Raw genomic sequence first — 17492 nt, 5'->3', positions numbered from 1 at the left:
AAAAACAACTTTTCTATTTTATTGTGTTTGAAATAATGAAAGTCGGATGCAGTGTTTTATACACTTAACTTGAAAACATTAAGTGTGTCAAGAATGTCACTAAAACTACTGCAGCATTAAACTGATATTGCAAAAAAAAACTATTGGGTGAAAGATGTGATCAAATGGTGAAACTGAAAAAAAAGAAAAAGAAAGAAAATGATTTTGACATCAAAACCCACATCAGCAAGTTAAGGAATAAAATATTTTGAATATAAGATTATATTTATTATACAGTTTATGGACAACATACAGCAGAGTAGCTCTTCCACGCCATCTACTGTTGTGGAGGTGCGGAAGACGCATTGTACTTCCAATTCATCTAAAATATGAATTTTTATTTTAACAAAAATATCGATAGTAAGAGTTGAAATATCAATATTTTTACAGCTCTAATAAATTTGATGAATAAATATCTGCCATCGCATGGCACAAGAGTGTTTACATAGATCATAATGCATCATGGTCAACAAAAAACTGAGTTTGCAGAAAATATTCTCTCAGTATTTGACCAAATTATTAAGTCCCTCGTCATATTTTGTAGACCCAGACAGCTAACAAACCGTAAATAGCAAATTCAGAAAGCAAATATTTGTAAGGAAAGAACAGCTTGTGATTACATCCAGTGTTCACCGCGCCTGTCTGCTCCTCCAGATCTTTCACCAGCCTCCAGATCCAAACGTGCCCCTGCCTCAACCCCAGAGCCGGCCGGGTCCTCGAAGGAGCAGGGCCATCTGTCTGTCCACGGGGCCCAGGAAGCCCCGCAGCCTCTACACGCCAACACTTTGCCTAGCAGATGCAGAAAGTGAGTGTCACAGCAGTGATTCCCACAACAGGTCATCACACCACGCCTGTTGTCGGCCGTTAATTTCCATCACGTGTTCATGCTCCTGAGAGCTCTACCTTGTGTAGTTTCTTTAGGAAGATTTTAAAGATAGCAGTTAATTATCTCTAAGATAGAGAGATTCTTAAGCCATTAATCAGCTTCAGTGATTTTATCACTCAGCAGGTTTTAATGAGGGCTGTGTTTGCCTCTCCTCTGGTCCCTGCATAGGTGACACATTCAGCAGCAGTCCAGGCAGCACCCCCATGGGCAGCATGGAGTCTTTGTCCTCCCACTCTTCTGAGCAGAATAACTCCTCCAAAACAGCTTCCTGCACTCAGGTCAAGGACAAGTCGCTCCTGGACCTCTGCCGAATGCCGTCACAGCTCTCAAACGGCCCCAGGAGCGCCGTATGTGTCAGCAGCCCCGAGTCCAGCTCCAGGGAAGATGCAGGGCGTACAGATGGAGAGTCAGAGGATGCTCTCAGCCTGTCCTCTGTGAGCACCACACCCAGGCTGTCTCCTGCCCCCAAAAAAGCCCCCCACTGTCGCCCTGACCTCAGGCCAACGTTACTGAGCCGCTCAGCTGCTCCCTCTCTGAAGTCGCTGCACATACCTGAAGGTTAGAGACTCATTCAGCAGTGCCACTTTAAACTTGTTGTTAGTTTGTTGATTGTGTTTCCTTTGCAGTAGTGAAGCAAAAATAAACCTCATGAAAGTGTCATTTACAGGACAGAATTCATAAACTGGATCATTTTATTGTCATAACTTATTCCTCTAAGACCTAATACATGCAAAGATGAAACCAGCCCCTCACTCTGAGGCGTAATATAAACAGCAGAGGTAAAATAATATTTATGCCTCTCATTTCTTGAGTCACTTGGCACATTGCGCTGAGCTGTTTGAGCAATAAACTTTAGTATCTTTGTGTCGTTTACACAGACAGGAGTTATTATGTGTATGTCTCCCTCCAGGCCGCAGGAGCTGCTCTGGATCTGTCCACAGTCTGTCAACACTGGAGCCCAAGGAGAGTGTAAAGCCTGCTGAGCACCCAGACCTGCCACCCAAACAAGTGATCCGCCGCAGGATGGACACCTCCGCCAGCAACGGCTACCAGAGACCTGGCTCAGTGTAAAGACAAAAATACTGTTTGTTATAAATCTTCCATTTCTGACAGTGACACTGATATCAATGTCAGTATAATTCTTTGCAGTACATTTATTTTCAGGACATTTTCTTTCATTGCTTCTCTAAACTGAAAGCCTATACACGTATTGGGATATTTAACAGGAAAATTGTCACATAATCAAAATAACCCTCAAATTAGATTCATGGAAACAGGTTTCAAATATAAAATTTGTTTAATTCACCATAAATTGTTTATTCTCTATTCCAAATTATTTTATTAATATATAAAAACTGTTCCAGCAGTCATTTTCAAATTTGTTAAGAAGTCAGGAAGTGATTGTTTTTCTTCTGTACTGTAGGTCTTATTTTAAACAAATGCAGAAACTGCAAAACTGAGTGTTCAAAATTATTATTCAAGTTGGTGGTGAGGCCGTATACTTGTGTAAAATAAGTTCAGGCACCTTTTTATATGTTTTATCAATTGAAAATTGCGGTTATTTTTCTTACTATGTTCCAACTTTAACAAAAAAGAAAATTTTTCTTGACAATTTTATAGAAATAAACAGAAAAGCACTCAGAGCATAGACCTCCGCCAAGCATATTGTGATTGCCACACAACACTTTAGTCCGCCTGTTATACTCCCTTTCAGAAGACTGTCTGCTACAATTTGGTGTTAGTTGCAGGTTTGTATAATAATTTGTTACCTGACAGTGTTGAAAATTATGATGACCCAGCACATATTTCATATTCCGGATCTTAGTATCCAGAATTTTGCCAGGATCTGGATCGTACTTTTACATCTGTCAGAAATTATCCTGACCTTGTCTTGTATTGTTTTGCAAAGCAATTTGACCATTTATCATGGAGTTATATGCACATATGGTAAACATGGCCCTATCTCACAATGATAAAGATTCCTTTAAAAAAAGTCCTGGATTCAGACGGTGATCCAGATCACCCCCAAAATTTAATCACTCCTTTCTTATCCCATTTTGAACATTTCCTGAAAATTTCATCAAGATCAGTTCATTACTTTTTAAATGATGTAGTTCACAGACAAACTCTCAAAAACATAACCTCCTTGAAGAAAGTAAAACGTTAAATGAATTTGAAGTATTTCCAACATACTGTGTTTCTCCAATGTCCAATATTATCGAGTTTCTTTTCGCTGAGGCTCAGAAGTCACTGGTCAGCTGCTTCAGCTTGTTTCCTGATGACTTCTCTGCTCACACTGTGTGCTGCACCTTTCCATCACAGTAAATCATAATCATTAGCTCTGACCAAATGTTCATCACCAGTGTTGAGATCAGGAGAGCAGGCAGGCCAGTTTATGATGGGATCAACTTTAAAGCCCTGAGATGCCATCCAGTCCAGGAAATGACATGAGATGGTGTATTGTCTCACATGTACACTAGCTCCTTTTTCACTTGAGCTCATGGTCTGTTCCACCATGGGATGAAAGTCATCCGAAGAATAGTGCAGAAGTCACTTTAACACTATCCTGAACCAGGGAATGACTTACAAGTTCATCATCAAAAATGGCAGCCCACAACACAGCACAACACCAACACCGCCTTGTTGATGTTGCCGTTAAGTTGAAGTGGCATGGCCACACGCAATCCAGCCAGATGCCCACCCATCAGGTTCATCTGGGGTTTCCTGTCACCCATCTGTAAATACAAACTCAGGGAACTCAGCTTTCACATATTGGGTAGCCTATTCCTGCCGTTTCTCCTTCAGTGGAGGTTGGGGATGGATACCTTTCATATTTGAAACAATACAGCTCTAATACTTGGTTCTTGGCCATTGGTATCAGTACTCAACAGTACCAATTTTGAGTTCTTTTGTGTGTGTTTATGTGGTATTGAATTTTGATTTGTTTAATAGTAAATCTCAATTTTTTTCATTTTTACATATTTATTTCTCAATATATGAACTTGCAATGCTGTGTTCATGTCCAGCATGGAGAATTGCCTTTTAAATGAATTGGTACTCGGTACTACAGAAGGAATTTCAGTCGGTACCTATAAATAATGTACCTAATCCAGTATTCATCCTTAATGGAGGTCTTGTCTTTGTAGCTTTGACCTTTGTTGCCCATCTCGGGGTCCTAAACCAAGCAGACTTGGGTTAGATCACCAAGCCCCACAGCTGTAAAAACAACCTTACTGGGAGCTAAGGGTCTCCTAGAAATCTCTCCTCTGATTCTTGACAGTTCTCGTCTTGATAATGTTTGTCAGGCTTATCTCGACTCTGGATTTTCCCCCATCCTGACTCTTTGGCTGATCTCAGACTCTAGACTATTTGACCCTTTTCCTCTTGTCACTTTTATTGCCCAAGGTAAAAGTTGAATCAGGCTTGCATTATCATGTGGAACATTTAATTACTTGGGGTGTGTGATGAAGGATTTTGGGAAGGTTTTTAGATTAAAAAAAATGGAGTTAGCGCAAGTTCATGCAGGACATGGAAGTCATACGCCATCTGTGATCAGCTGACAGGCTGATGTTCAATCTCTAACCCCTCTGAGCCAATCACAGCGTGCGTCTAACGACAAGGCCTGGTATTTAAATCACATCATCACTCTGTCTTATCCCTGCTACCTTTTTGCTACCCAGCCGCTGCTGTTTTAATAAATCCTCCTCCACCCAGCCTCTTCCTATTAAGACTGTATGTATCCTATTGATATGTATGCATCCTCCTAATCTGCATGTACGTATGGGGGTTTGTTATGCATGCCTGCTACTCAACTAACCCAGGGAGTACTCTGAAAACCAGAGCTGTGACACCAATTCTAACTGTTATTTGGCAATAAATGGTTCAATGTATGACAAGAGTGTTCCTGATTGAAAAGAGGTTTTGTGGTAACTTGCATAATAACTTGGAAAATGGTGTATATTTGTGTCAGGAACTGTTTGGTTATTGTACATAAGAAGTAAAAGTTATCCTGCCTTTGAGAAAAAGTGTTTTCTATTACAACACTGTGGACAAACGATAAAATATTTTAACGCAGTAGCCATCATCTTCATATGAAATAAAAATCAGCTTTTTCTGCTCCAAGTAGGAGTAAATAAGACTTGAGGACAATAGTTCAACAACATTTCTCTCGGTCTCACTCCCTCTCTGCCTCTCCCCTCTGACTCATCTCCTCCTCCTTCGCCTGCGTATGAGTGCTGAGCATTGAGAGGTCTCTGAGATCAGATGAGTATGTGTTAGTAGATTTATGTCTTTTCCTCTCTGGTGGGAGAGCTGTCTTTAATTGCACTCAGCCTGCTCTGGGGTTGATGTGACCCAGCAGCAGTCTGCACTCATTCTCTCGGGACAAATAGATTGTTTGACTTGTCATGTCTGAGAGGCCAGTCGCACGGTCTCGCAAGTAGTTTCCTTGTATAGCACCCAGTCTGCCTCAGGCCCTGTTGTCCCCTTGACTCTGAGGTTGTTGTGTGCGGGGTCAAGTGTAACCTTGTTATATAGTTTAACTCAATTCAGTACTGTACTGAAAGCGAGTGCGCCCGGAGGAAGGAAACCTCCCGTATTGTGTCATAACGCATTTCACCGCGTCCTAAACAATACGGATCACTGGCAGGGTCAAGAGAAAGTGAACAGACTAGTTTTTGTCCAAATTAAGTCTTGAATTCCCCCCTGAAGCAGTCCTGATGATTTATAGACATTGATGAACCAAAGTAGATTAGAGAAGCATTTCTTCCTCTTTCCCTCCTTGAATTCAGCTCATATTTTTCTTCAGACATTATTTACCAAACACTAAATTTTCCAGTACTTTATTTCACCCATGATAGAATCAAGAGTGATGAACTTTTGCCTCGTATCATTTCAGGGTTGCTGCCAGAGCACTGCTCTTTGAAAACGCTTCTTCCCAGCAGTCTGCTCCGATTGGAAGGTCCCGTAAACATGTCACATCCAGCAGCACACATTTATACAGCGCTCATCCCAAACCTGCTTCAACTTTACCCCTTTGTTTTCCTACAGGGATGCCAAAGCGATGTACTCCTGTGAGGCAGAGCACAGCCACGAGCTCAGCTTCCCCCAGGGGGCGCACTTCTCAAACGGTGAGCCAAGCCAGCATAACACAAACACTATTTGCTTCAGCTGACAGATACTTTGCTGCAGAAGTCCACACACTCCTTTCTGCACATCTGATTGGACGTTTGAAGAGCAGAGACAGACAATCTGGTGTCTCCTGGAAGCACACAGCATACTTGGCTCCCTCCCAGTGTTATGTTGAGGCATAAAACAGCTTCGCTCCTGGCGTCACACCCCCATATGCATCGCTGTAATCCAAACAGCCCTGGGTTTTTTTTTTTTTATTGCCTCTTGCCTTTTCCACTGAGCGCTGACTTGGCCCTGAACCAGTGCAGGCAGGTCACTGTAACCTGGTGATGGAAGGCACCGGTGCCTGTTCCCTGTTAACACAGCCAGCAGAGCCAGCAGCCAAAAGCAGAAACGTCAACAAATGCTCCCTCTTCACTCAGCAGCAGGCAGACTGCTTCACAGCTTTCTACATTAATACACCCGTTTTCCCTTCACCTGTAATTTGTCAATCTGTGTCTGATAGCTTGAGCTGATTATTTTTACAACTTTTCTCAGTGTTGTTTTATCTGAGCTATGAGGGATCTGTATTTTTATTCTGCTTAAAAGTGTGTGTATGTGATTTAAGCAAAGCGATCCTGCTTTCAAGTCTGCTGAAATATTCCACAGGGATTGACTTGAAAGAGCAGACTGACCCACAGCCTTTCCCCATCTGTAATAAATGTTTATTTTCCTGCCTGATAGCTGTTTTTTCCCCTTTCTTCCTCGCTTGTGTTCACCAAGTTTGGGAAATAATGTAACCAAATACCGCCTAAGCAAATCCAAACAGGTTTTAATACATCAAACGCTTTCTTCCCTCCTCCTAAGAACATTTTCTCTCTTTGTTTTCCTTCAGTCTACCGCTCGGTGGAACCAGGCTGGCTTCAAGCAACATACGAGGGAAAAACAGGTTTAATCCCAGAGAACTATGTTGTCTTCCTCTAATGAGCGGGTAAACATCGCATCTCTTTCATGGTATCCATGGAAATCTAATGTGACTGAGTCTTGCTGGTGCCTGTCCTTTCTGCATGCTGTGCAGATGTCACGCAGGACAGAATTTGCTGTAACATTTCTAAAAATCCAAAGTTCAAAGTTTACCTCCTCAACTGTAATTGATTGTGCATTTTACAGGGAATCACGCTAGATTCAGAAGAGACTATAATCATCATAAGTAATGATAAATGTACTGTAAATACATCCTCCTTCTACTGCACTGATATTTTAAGTCACAGTATTAGACCTCAGAATCACAAAAACAATCACATCACAATGATTTATTGTCAGTAATATATTACCTTTAATTCCCGTTATTTCAACATTCACTTCCATTGAGCCGTAGCTCCAAAGACATTCTGTATGAACTGTAACTGAACAAACTGTGATTATAAATAAAGACAGAATGTAGTTTGTAGAATTTACTAGAAAAAGCATAATGGTTTGCACCTTAACTTTCATGTTCATGTGAACATTGTTCATCCACTGAACCTGCTCACTTCTGCAGTGCACTTTCTCTTTAGCTACATGGTACTGTAATGAAGATTTTCTGTAGTCGCTAATCAAAAATATTTACCTCTTGTAACTGATAGTTACTATAAATTATCACGTTAAATACATATTCTTTATGTAAAATGTATTTTATATAAGTAATGCCATGAATGCTATGTTCTTGTGTTGTGATACTTTCTGGTACACTGGTGTACTATTGACAAAAACTAGACATGAATCAGAGTGTATTATGTCATAAATGTCATTTGATAATATTCTGTTACCTTCACAACATTTCAAAAATACAAAGTCCAGAATTTTCTAAAAAAAGTTGAGTGATGCTATATCATCTGAAAAAAAAAGAGAAAAAAAGTCAAACTTTTTTATGCTGCAGTTTTTACAAACCTAAGGAAAACCTTAATCCAAAGGTGAAATCACACATTGCACTCGCCAAGATCAAGTCGTTCTTTTCCTTTTACATTTTTAAGAATGCACGCTGGCCTTGAACGTTGATGCTGGGATAATACTCCCCACAGTCTGAGTCTGCTTATCACGGAAATGATATCCATATCCTGACTATGTAACATTTGGCGTCGTGTTTTTTTTTGTTTTGTTTTCTCATGGAAAGCTTGTTTCCTTGCAATCAGCCACTGTGTTATTACAGAACAAAAACATGTCTATTAATAAACAGTGTGATTTATTACACCTGTGCACTGAATTCTTTGTAACATTTAATAAATCACAGCTGAGTTCACTTTCGCTAAAAAAGCACTCAGGATTTGTGGACTTACATTGTTAGTGTAGCTTGTTTCTTCCTGTACATAGCCTCATGAAAGTAAGTTTATAATGCAGTTTTTGACATTGTGACTCAACTTTTTGGTCTTTTCAGCTGAAAAATAATTAAACTTCATGTCTGATGTTTTACAGAAAATGGTTTGGTAAGTAATTCAGAATTCAAGCACTTAATTTTCACATGGGGGAACTTTTGCACCATTGAGTTTTGATGTTTCATGCACTTTAAAAATAATGCATTGTTGAAATAACATTAAGGACATTGTGCAGTCTGGGTTGAGGAGATATGCACGGTGTAAGCTCATTCAGGCACACAGTTTATTTTTGTTTTGGTCATCTCACCAGCCTCTCCCCCCTGAAGTGGGTGCAGTGAGTTTTGATAATTAAATGTCAGGTTTCTCATTCTTTCCTCTTGTAGCAAGGAATAAAACATTGGTAACAAATAACAACTTTTAGAAATCTTTAGCATTTTCTATCTTTTTTTGGCTTTGATACAAAAATATATACAGTGGTGGCTTAAATTATCAGAACACTTGGCATATTTAAGAAGTTTTAAATTGTTTTTAGTTGAACTTTTCATTAAAACACTTGAATAAGATATCCACAAAGTCATCATTATGTCATAATGCTCTATATACCTTAGAACTGAGTTATGATAAGGGGATTTGGACCATTTTCCTGATAAAAAGTAACATTGAAACACCAGGCACTAGAGATAGACCGATATGGATTTTTCCGGCCCGATACCGATTATTTGTAGTCAAGGAGGCCAATATTTGAAGCCGATATTAATTTGCAGTTAAAGTGCAAATATTGGTGTCAAAATTTTGGACCATACAAACTCCAACACTTAACTTCATTCAGTTATCTTTAAGCATGACTTTATCAAACAGCTGCCAGGCTCAGCAGCATGTTTTATAAAGTTAAATGAAAACTTAAGAACATAAATAACTAAAGTTTTCTGTGGTAAATAAAATTTTACAAAATGTCAATGTAACCGCACTGCTGATTGGCTGTTACCCAAGCCATGGCTCTGCTTGTAACCAATCAGATGGTACTGTGGGTGGGACAGTGCTAGGGACTGAGTATTGACTGCAGACAGCAGAGCGGTTGCACCAGAGCTGCTACAACGCAGTTTTAGATTTGTTGCTTTTCAGCCATCAGATTTAAAAAAAGGCGGTTGCCGATATGCCTCAAAATGCCAAATATCGGCCCCAATAATCGTCCCAGCCGATGATCGGTCTATCCCTACTAGACACGTGCTGCTGTAACTGCTGTAAAGTTGGACAAACCAAATTATAAAGTTTAAAATTGATAAAATCAGGAGGAATCACTTCATCTGATGTTTGTTGTGCTCAGAGCAATCATCTGCATGTTTCATGTTCAGGATTTTAAGGCTAAAAAGGTCAACATTTTCAGATCTGTCAGGCGTTCTAACAATTTTTGCCACCACTGCATCTCAGGAATTTATTTATTAATGCCTCTAAATTTGAGTTGTTCTAAATTGAAGGAAAAAATAATAATGGAACCACTATATTGGCTACAGACAGTGACAGGAAGTTGTCAAAGTGTGAGGAATCCAGTAACAGAAGGATGAGTAATCCAGTAACAAGATGTCTCTGCAGAGCAAAGGAGTCCGTGCTGGAGTCGTCACTTTGCGTGGAATAAGAGCGGCCTCACCATGCCTGCCAGGACCTTGGGGAGCTGGGAGGCAATGACCTCTGACATCATCTCAGGAAACTCCACCTTCATGGCGTCTGCCTGGATGAAGGTGCTCAGACAGAACAGGTTGACCTTCTTCACTATCTGTCAGCAAACAAACACACACACCCCTGTTTAAGTACTTCTTCATCAGCCAGAAACTGTATGTTAAATCAATTAATGCTGTTGTACTCAGGTCTGCGTACATCGTGCAAAGCATCCATGAGTTTGGTGAGGTGGTAGAACCGCTGCGAGCTGGACACCAAACTCTTCTCCTTCATGTGAATCGCTTTGGTCAGCTCGCGAACATAGGTCTGTCTCATCTCTTCAAACGCTGCCTGACTTTTGAGTCCTTCAAGAGGCACTGAGAACAGACAGGAAACATTGAGACTTATTATCTTCTGAATTAAAATTATCAGCCTTTGAAAAGCTAAACAAACCCTCATTACATGAAACAAAACAAAAGCATGAGTCAAAACAGTTACAGTGCTTTGTTTCACTGTTGCTGCACTGACTTTTCTGGTATTAAAGTTGAACTTGAAACTAGCTGCTACATAAATCTTCTCAAGGTCCAGTCACCCTGTACAGCCCTCCCTTTATTCTGTGGCTTTACCGCAGATATTCATCAAAGCTCCACATTACTGTTAGCAAACCCCGGCTGCAATAAATAAAACAAGGTAGCATAAGGTTAAAAGTGAGTCATCTTGAAACTGATACAGAAAGTTATTTTGCTTTCACCTGTGTTGAGTAGAATTATGGCTTTCATGCAGAGAAACTCCTCGCGGGTGACTTGCAGATTGGCGAACTCCTGAGGGATGAACTGTATCGCCAGGCACAGGTCGTAAATCGGAGATCTTCTCATTTGCTCCCTGTCAGACAAAAGCATAAAATGCTCAGTGCGTCTGAGCTACAGACACTCTGTTTATCAGCTTTTAGGTCATAGCTGCTAGGGATGCACCGATCCAACTTCTCTGGTACCGATACCCATACCGATGCCTGGGCTTTGGGTATCAGTCCATACCGATACTGATAGTGTTAAATAATAACTTCATGCCCTACTGTGGGATAAGACTGGTAATGTTTTGGGTAAAAGGCAAAAAATGAGAAGATGGAAAAACTGAAGTTAATATGTATTTAAACTATAGAATATTCAAATGTTTAGCACTATTTTGTCAAAAACAATGCTTCAGAATGTACGGAAATTCTATTCAAATGTAAACTTTTACACCCTGTAGACTGGTAATGCAGCAATATAAGTGCATCAAAGGTAACATCGGCATTGTGGATCAGCCCTTTCCCCCCAATACCAATCCAGCTTTGGAGGACATTGATGCACCGATACTCGATACCAGGATAAGTATCAGTGCATCACTAATAACTGTTAAACTGCATAAACTGAAATCTTATCAAGTGTTTTTGTCCTAATTTCCGGTAGAAAATGTCATTTTATACTTAAAATTAGGGACAGACCGATTATCGGCTGGGCCAATATTTGGCATTTTGAGGCAAATCGGCATCAGCCTTTTTTTAATCTGACAGCCACAAATTTAAAACTGTGTTGTTGCAGCTCTATTGCAGCTGCTCCGCTGTCTGCAGTCCCCAGCACTGTCCCACCCACCGTACGAAAACTTGAGCTATTTATTTTTTAAAGTTTTCATTTAACTTTATAAAACATGCTGCTAAGCCTGGGAGCTGTTTAATAAACGTGCTTGAAGGCATTTGAATGTAGCTAAGTGTTGGAGTTTGTATTGTTCAAAATTTTGACACCAATATTTTCACTTTGACTGCAAATTAATAACCATCAGTTATCAGCCTCCTTGACTACAAATAATTGGTGTTGGTATCGGCCCTGAAAAATCCACATCAGTCTATCTCTACTTAATATGAGTCACACTTACCTGACCAGTCAAGAAAAATGGCTTGTTTCAAGTTATTTAAAGACAATAACGAGGTCTGAACTGCATTAAACAAGTAAAATCAAAAATCAGCCAATGAAACAAGAGAAAAGTGACATTATGCTAGTTTCAAGGAAATTTTCCATTGGCAGTTTTTTTAGTTGCCACAAGCAATTCAGACCTAATTTTTTGTTTTTAAATAACTTAAAACAAGACACTTATCCAGACAGATAAGATGAATGTTGCTCATATCAAGTGTAATAAGATAATTTTTACTTGAGATGAGACAAAAACACTTGATAATACTTTAGTTTTTTGCAGTGTAGATACAAATTATCGTAAAGCAGCTGAAAATTATAACGGTTACTCACTGGCTCAGAATCAGATCTGGTGCAAAGTATAAATATTCACTAGTGACGTTCTGAAAGGAGCGCCACCCGAGGGAAAACACCATCAGGTTCATCCAGGAGTACTGGATCAGGGTCATCTGATCGTTGATGTGCAGGTTACGAAACCCTTGAAAAGGAAACCAAATCACTGATTAGAGAACTTTCCATCTGTAACAGGAGAAGTCTTAACATCTGTGCTCTGATTTATGACCGCATAAAGTTGTGCAGAACAGCAATTTCCAGTAATAATTCAACAAATGTAACATTTTCAATGACAATCAGATGTTTTTATACCATGTGGACACACTCTAATTTATTACTGGTGTCAGTTTGAAGCCTTGTATTTCAGGGTTTAAGGCCGAGTCCTTGACAGCACCTGCCTTCAGATCCCCATAGAAACTGCAGCGATGACCCTGAGCTGCAGGGACCCGTTACCTGGCAAAGACTTGGACCACTTCACGATCCACAGCAGCTGTTTCTCGCACAGCCTGTTGAGGCTGTTGAGGAGAAGATGGGGGACATCGACCTGGGAGTTGTCGTAACCAGAGTGCACGGTTTCTGGTTCGATGTTCTCCAGGATGTTTAGGATCTGCTGGGAGAGATGCACCTCGCGGACGCCCGGGATGCAGGACATGGTGGTCAAGGCTTGATTGTCGCTGGACATGGCCAAGTGGGACTGGAACATCAGGGAAGGGGGTAGACCCAGGGCTTTCAAGGCTCCAAAACGCTTCAGCTTCCGACCTGTGATATGAATAGACGGCTTGGTTAAAACTGACGACAGAGAGCAGTTTTAAGCCCATCGCAGTGAAAAAGTAATCTCATTTCAGCTGTAAAATTGCTTAAACCAGCAACACCAAGAAGATCCTGTTAAATGTGATTTCTTGTTACATCCTACATCAGTTTCATTCATACCATTCAGCTGTATCATCTCTGAGCAAATAGAAATCTTGTTAAATGGTACCTCCAAGCATCATTCCAGCTTGGTAGCATTTTCGAAGGCGACAGGCGGGGCAGTTTTTCCTTCTGATCTTGTCCACAATGCAGTCATTTCGCCCGGCGCACAGATAGCTATGATGGCCTATTGAGTGAAAGAGTAAACACAATGCACATAATCTTAACCGCACTTCATTTTCCAACATTTAGGCAGGAGGAGAGGAACATAACGAGCAGAAAAAGACTTGAAGGGTTCTCGACTATTTACATGGCTCCTTCATCCACACTAACGCAGCTCTATGAGGAGATCTAAAGAGGAAAATGAGACCGAGGCAAGGCTGTGAGGACAGAGTGACACGGCCATGGTGAGACAGAGTGGCTCTTATGTATCTCTCATTTCCAGATAACAAGAAAAACAAGCTGGAGATGGAGAACACGGTGAACACTGGTCAATGTGATACTGTTGCTAATGACCTTTAACAACCACCATAGAAGGTCAGTCAAGATTGAAGCGTCGACTCCCCCTCAGTGATTCATCACATTTACTGTAGATCTGAGCCAGTTTATTTTAGAGAAGAATAACCAGGTACAGCCTGTAACCTCCTCGCTTTCATCCTTTTTACAAGCTTAATTTCAGGAGAGATGCCTGCTGATAAGATGAAAATGTTAATAAGTGAAGCAAGGAGGCAGAAATATCCGTCACTGAGATACCAAGCAGGTAAAAAGGAAAGGATACAACTAAGGATGTTTGATACCACTTTTTTCAGACCGATACACATCATTTTGATCAAAGACAGCACAGTCACTCTGCTATTAAGTCCAAAATAAAACACAAACAACTCTCCCTAAGTTAATACTTTTATAGTTTTAAAAAAAAAGTGAAAAAAAACTAAGAACTTTCAGAGTTTAAGTTCTTCTTTTAAACTGAAGTGCAAAATAAAATAATTTATCTGTTAACTCTTCCTTGTTCATTCATGTTGTCTGAATAGGGCCTGACTAGAGATGGGTACCTTTCACAATTGAAACGATACGGTACTGATGCCTGGTACCTGGCAAACGGTATCAGTACTCAACGGTACCAAATTTCAGTACTTTTTGTGTTTTGTGGTAAAAAAATATCAATTTGTTTGATAATAAAATATTGTTGTTGTTTTTTTCAATTTAACATATCTATTCTTCAATATATAAACTTGTAATGCTATGTTCAAGTCCAGCATGGAAAATCACCTACTCTTCCACTCCCTCACAGTCCCAAGAATGCGTTCAGGTACCTAAACATGGTCCTTTTTGGATTTTTTTGAATCAGTACCCGGTACTTTTGATAGAATTTGGTCGGTACCTATATAAGTACCTGATACGGTACCCATCCCTAAACCTGACGCATATTTGCTGTGGTGTTAAACCGCAGCAAGTAACAGCAACTACTTGCGAGGTGGACTTGCTTGCCATAAGTTTTTTTTTATGCCTTGAGTATCGGCTGCTGGTATCGGCAGCCTTCACGAGTATCGATGATCATACTTCATTCAATTTCAAGTGCACTTACGCTTCTATTTTTTCCACTTTTTATACTTGCAATTTCTTAAAGCTTTAATTTTAAAACTTCCTATATTGGTATATTTTGTAATTATTTCTTAAATCTTGTAATACCTTTTTTTGTACTTTCTATTTTTAACTTTTTGAAGGAGTATCTGTGGCTAAAGAGCAATTTCCCCTCAGGGATTTATAAAGTAATCCTGATTCTGATTATGGTACCGATACAGGTTTTCACCCATACCTAGTTACAATGATGCTTAAATTTTACAGGAACTGGTGCAACAAAAAGGAAACTAAGAAAACAGTCCTGCATGTTAGATCAGCAGTCACAGGCGGATGAACTCTGTTTTAATATAAATCGTGGAAAGAAGGTCCATACTAATAAAAATACATTAAAATATAACTGAATTCACAAGAAAGTGTTTCAAATAACTGTTGGACAAAGCTTTTACTGAAGTAGAGATCCTTATTTCTTTGCTTACCTTCAACCGCTCTCTTAAAAAAGACTTTACAGCTCCCGCAGGTCAACACTCCATAGTGGCAACCTGATGCTTCATCACCACAGATCACACACATCCTCTGAGGCGGCATGCTAAAGGAAGAAAAAGTCAGATGAAAAGATGAGTTTAAAAAGTTTTTCCCATCATAACCTCTTCACCTGTGGGTAATGCAACAATCAATACTCACCTGTAATGAGTAATAATGGGAACAAAGTCTGGATCTGCTGCTTTTATTCACCAGATATAAAAACTTTTAGTGAGTTTAAAGTCTTTTATTGTGTACAGTATTTTTCTAATATTTGGACTAAATGTTCTGCTTTTATTTATATTATTTGCTTCTTCAGTCATTAAATAAATCTAAGAGCTTTTGCTTTGTTGAGTCTTTAAAGCACCCAGAGATTTTAGAAGTGACAGCCCGTTTCTTTTTGTTTGATAGAGATTTTTGGGGGGAGCTGCTGCACTAGCACCCAGACTAGACCAAACAGGGTCAGAAGCTCTCATCAGCTTTTGTTTTCAATCATCAATCACATTGAATCTGTTTCCATTACACACAGTTTAAGCATGGAGACGTCTCTTATCTGGACAGAAAAGCAGAACTGGGTCATAAATATGTCTCTGCTGTTCAGAGCTGATCATTCATCACAGCTCTGGTCTTTTATGCTCCAGACTCTCACACAAGCATCTCAAACATTGAAAAGTTGGATGTTGCATCTCTGCTTTGACTCCATGTGGTGTATTTCTTACCCAGGGAATGTGGAGAAAGGTGAAGCGTTCCTCTGAGTGAGGGCCTGACTCTGGATCACATCATATCCGCTGTGTGTGAACGGGTCCTCGGTTCCTCCTGCGGGCTGGCACCAGTATTGAGGCTCAGGTGGCGACGCCTGCATCTGCCAACGGGGAACCTCGCTCTTGAACATCGTCATTTGCATGGATGTGTGCGTGTTTCCATCAAAATGGATGACAGACTTCCCTGGCACACTGCACCTGGAGTCCGCCCTCCCCTGGCTGAGCGCCGGGAGCTGTCCCGCTTGGTTCAGGTCAATGAGAAAGTTTGGAGAGCCACCAAGCCCGGGGCGAGAACCTGAGGCGCCAGGCGGGAAGCTGGGCTGCTCTTCGTCTCTGAAGCCGAGCTGCTGTTTCGTGTCGCTGTCACAGCAGGAGTCCAGAACAGGTAACTCCGCGGACTGATCAAAGTTGGGAGAGGGGGTTCCCATAATCACAGACGGCTCCTGCTCATCTTTGATAAACTTACACGCTCCATTCATGGAGGAGAGACTTAAACTTGTTAGGTTTTCAGACGGAGCCACATTGGTTCTCTGAACATTCAACAAATCCTCCCATGTCACGTTGTCACACTTAACATAATCACTGCTACGGTCACAGAAATGCTTCTCAGCGATCGACCCATCAAGTATGGTGCAGTCTTTAAACCCCGCGGCTTCACCAGTTGAATTTATACCGTGGACTAATGTGCCAGCGTTTCCAAAATTACGCACGGAGGAAGACATGCACGTTAGAGACTGCGACTCCTCAGATAATTTATTACTACTGTACACAGCTTCAATCAACTCACTTACTCTTGTGTCAGTGGAATCCGCCATCGAAGTACTGATGGTGCTCATCCTCTCCCTTGTTTTATTTCCTCTTTCCTGCTCCAAGAAGCGCACAGCAGAGAGTGGAGTGCGCTCGGAGGCTGGACGGAGTCTGATAAGTCTCAGCTCAGATTTTTCTGTAACCCTCCTCCTCGATGAGGAAGGCTGTAACTTTCATTCACATAAGAGTCTGTGTGATACAATAACACAGCAGCTCAGAAAGAAAAACCGAATCCAGACTCTAAGAAAGTGTTGGAGGAGAGAGAAGAAAAGTGCGCTGTAATTCTGTTATCAGGAAAATGAATCTGTCACTTCATGTTTAAAAGTTTGATTTTTTTTTCTGAAAAGTGAACAAGCTACAAAGTGCCAGAGGGAGAACTAGTCCAAATCCACGCTTTGGGGAACGTATACAGTGACTCTATCATTAAGAAAACATAAGCAGCCAATGAGAAGAATAAATGATGAACCACTTCAGTGTCAAGCAGCAATAGTCTCCACCCTGCAGATCAGGAGTTGGAAGTTTGGTCTCTTTTTGGAAGTGTGTTTTAGTGCTTTCAGAATTTACAGTTTTATTTTGACCCCCTGATTGTGGAAATTAT

At 40.6% G+C, this 17492-nt stretch overlaps 2 protein-coding genes across 4 annotated transcripts in view; one reads left to right on the top strand and one right to left on the bottom strand.

Moving 5' to 3' along the window:
* Positions 1–8203, top strand: part of arhgap42b (Rho GTPase activating protein 42b) — a 92396-nt gene extending 84193 nt beyond the window's left edge. For both annotated transcript variants that reach the window (XM_074680072.1, XM_074680071.1), the window contains 6 exons: positions 694–844; positions 1094–1483; positions 1836–1992; positions 5823–5885; positions 5975–6054; positions 6930–8203. In XM_074680072.1, coding sequence (XP_074536173.1) covers positions 694–844; positions 1094–1483; positions 1836–1992; positions 5823–5885; positions 5975–6054; positions 6930–7018 — 930 coding nt within the window. In that variant the 3' untranslated portion in view covers positions 7019–8203. The remainder of the gene's footprint in view (positions 1–693; positions 845–1093; positions 1484–1835; positions 1993–5822; positions 5886–5974; positions 6055–6929) is intronic.
* Positions 8204–9230: 1027 nt separating this feature from the next.
* Positions 9231–17272, bottom strand: pgr (progesterone receptor). 2 transcript variants are annotated; one of them, XM_074680075.1, is made up of 8 exons: positions 16046–17272; positions 15284–15393; positions 13297–13413; positions 12771–13076; positions 12318–12462; positions 10790–10920; positions 10258–10415; positions 9231–10156 (listed from the first exon to the last, which is right to left on the bottom strand). In XM_074680075.1, the coding sequence occupies exons 1-8, from the start codon at positions 16921–16923 to the stop codon at positions 10001–10003; spliced, it is 2001 nt and encodes a 666-aa protein (XP_074536176.1). In that variant the 5' UTR covers positions 16924–17272; the 3' UTR covers positions 9231–10000. The 2 variants fall into 2 exon arrangements, with proteins under 2 accessions (XP_074536176.1, XP_074536177.1); XM_074680076.1 differs by having other exon boundaries at positions 10072–10152.
* Between the last annotated feature and the right edge of the window lie 220 nt (positions 17273–17492).

The sequence above is a fragment of the Halichoeres trimaculatus genome, unplaced genomic scaffold (genome assembly GCF_033239565.1).
Source record: "Halichoeres trimaculatus isolate MK-OKI-2021-1 unplaced genomic scaffold, fHalTri1.1 fHalTri1_scaffold_9, whole genome shotgun sequence".
Taxonomy (NCBI): domain Eukaryota; kingdom Metazoa; phylum Chordata; class Actinopteri; order Labriformes; family Labridae; genus Halichoeres; species Halichoeres trimaculatus.
Note: the sequence above shows the minus strand (reverse complement) of the source record. Positions and strands in the feature narration are given on the sequence as shown.

Coding starts and splice junctions, on each gene's coding strand:
- pgr (XM_074680075.1), bottom strand. CDS start 16,923: ATGAGCACCATCAGTACTTCGATGGCGGATTCCACTGACACAAGAGTA. Junction 13,077..13,296: donor AGCTGGAATGATGCTTGGAG/GTACCATTTAAC, acceptor TTCATATCACAG/GTCGGAAGCTGAAGCGTTTT. Junction 10,157..10,257: donor TCATGGATGCTTTGCACGAT/GTACGCAGACCT, acceptor GTTTGCTGACAG/ATAGTGAAGAAGGTCAACCT.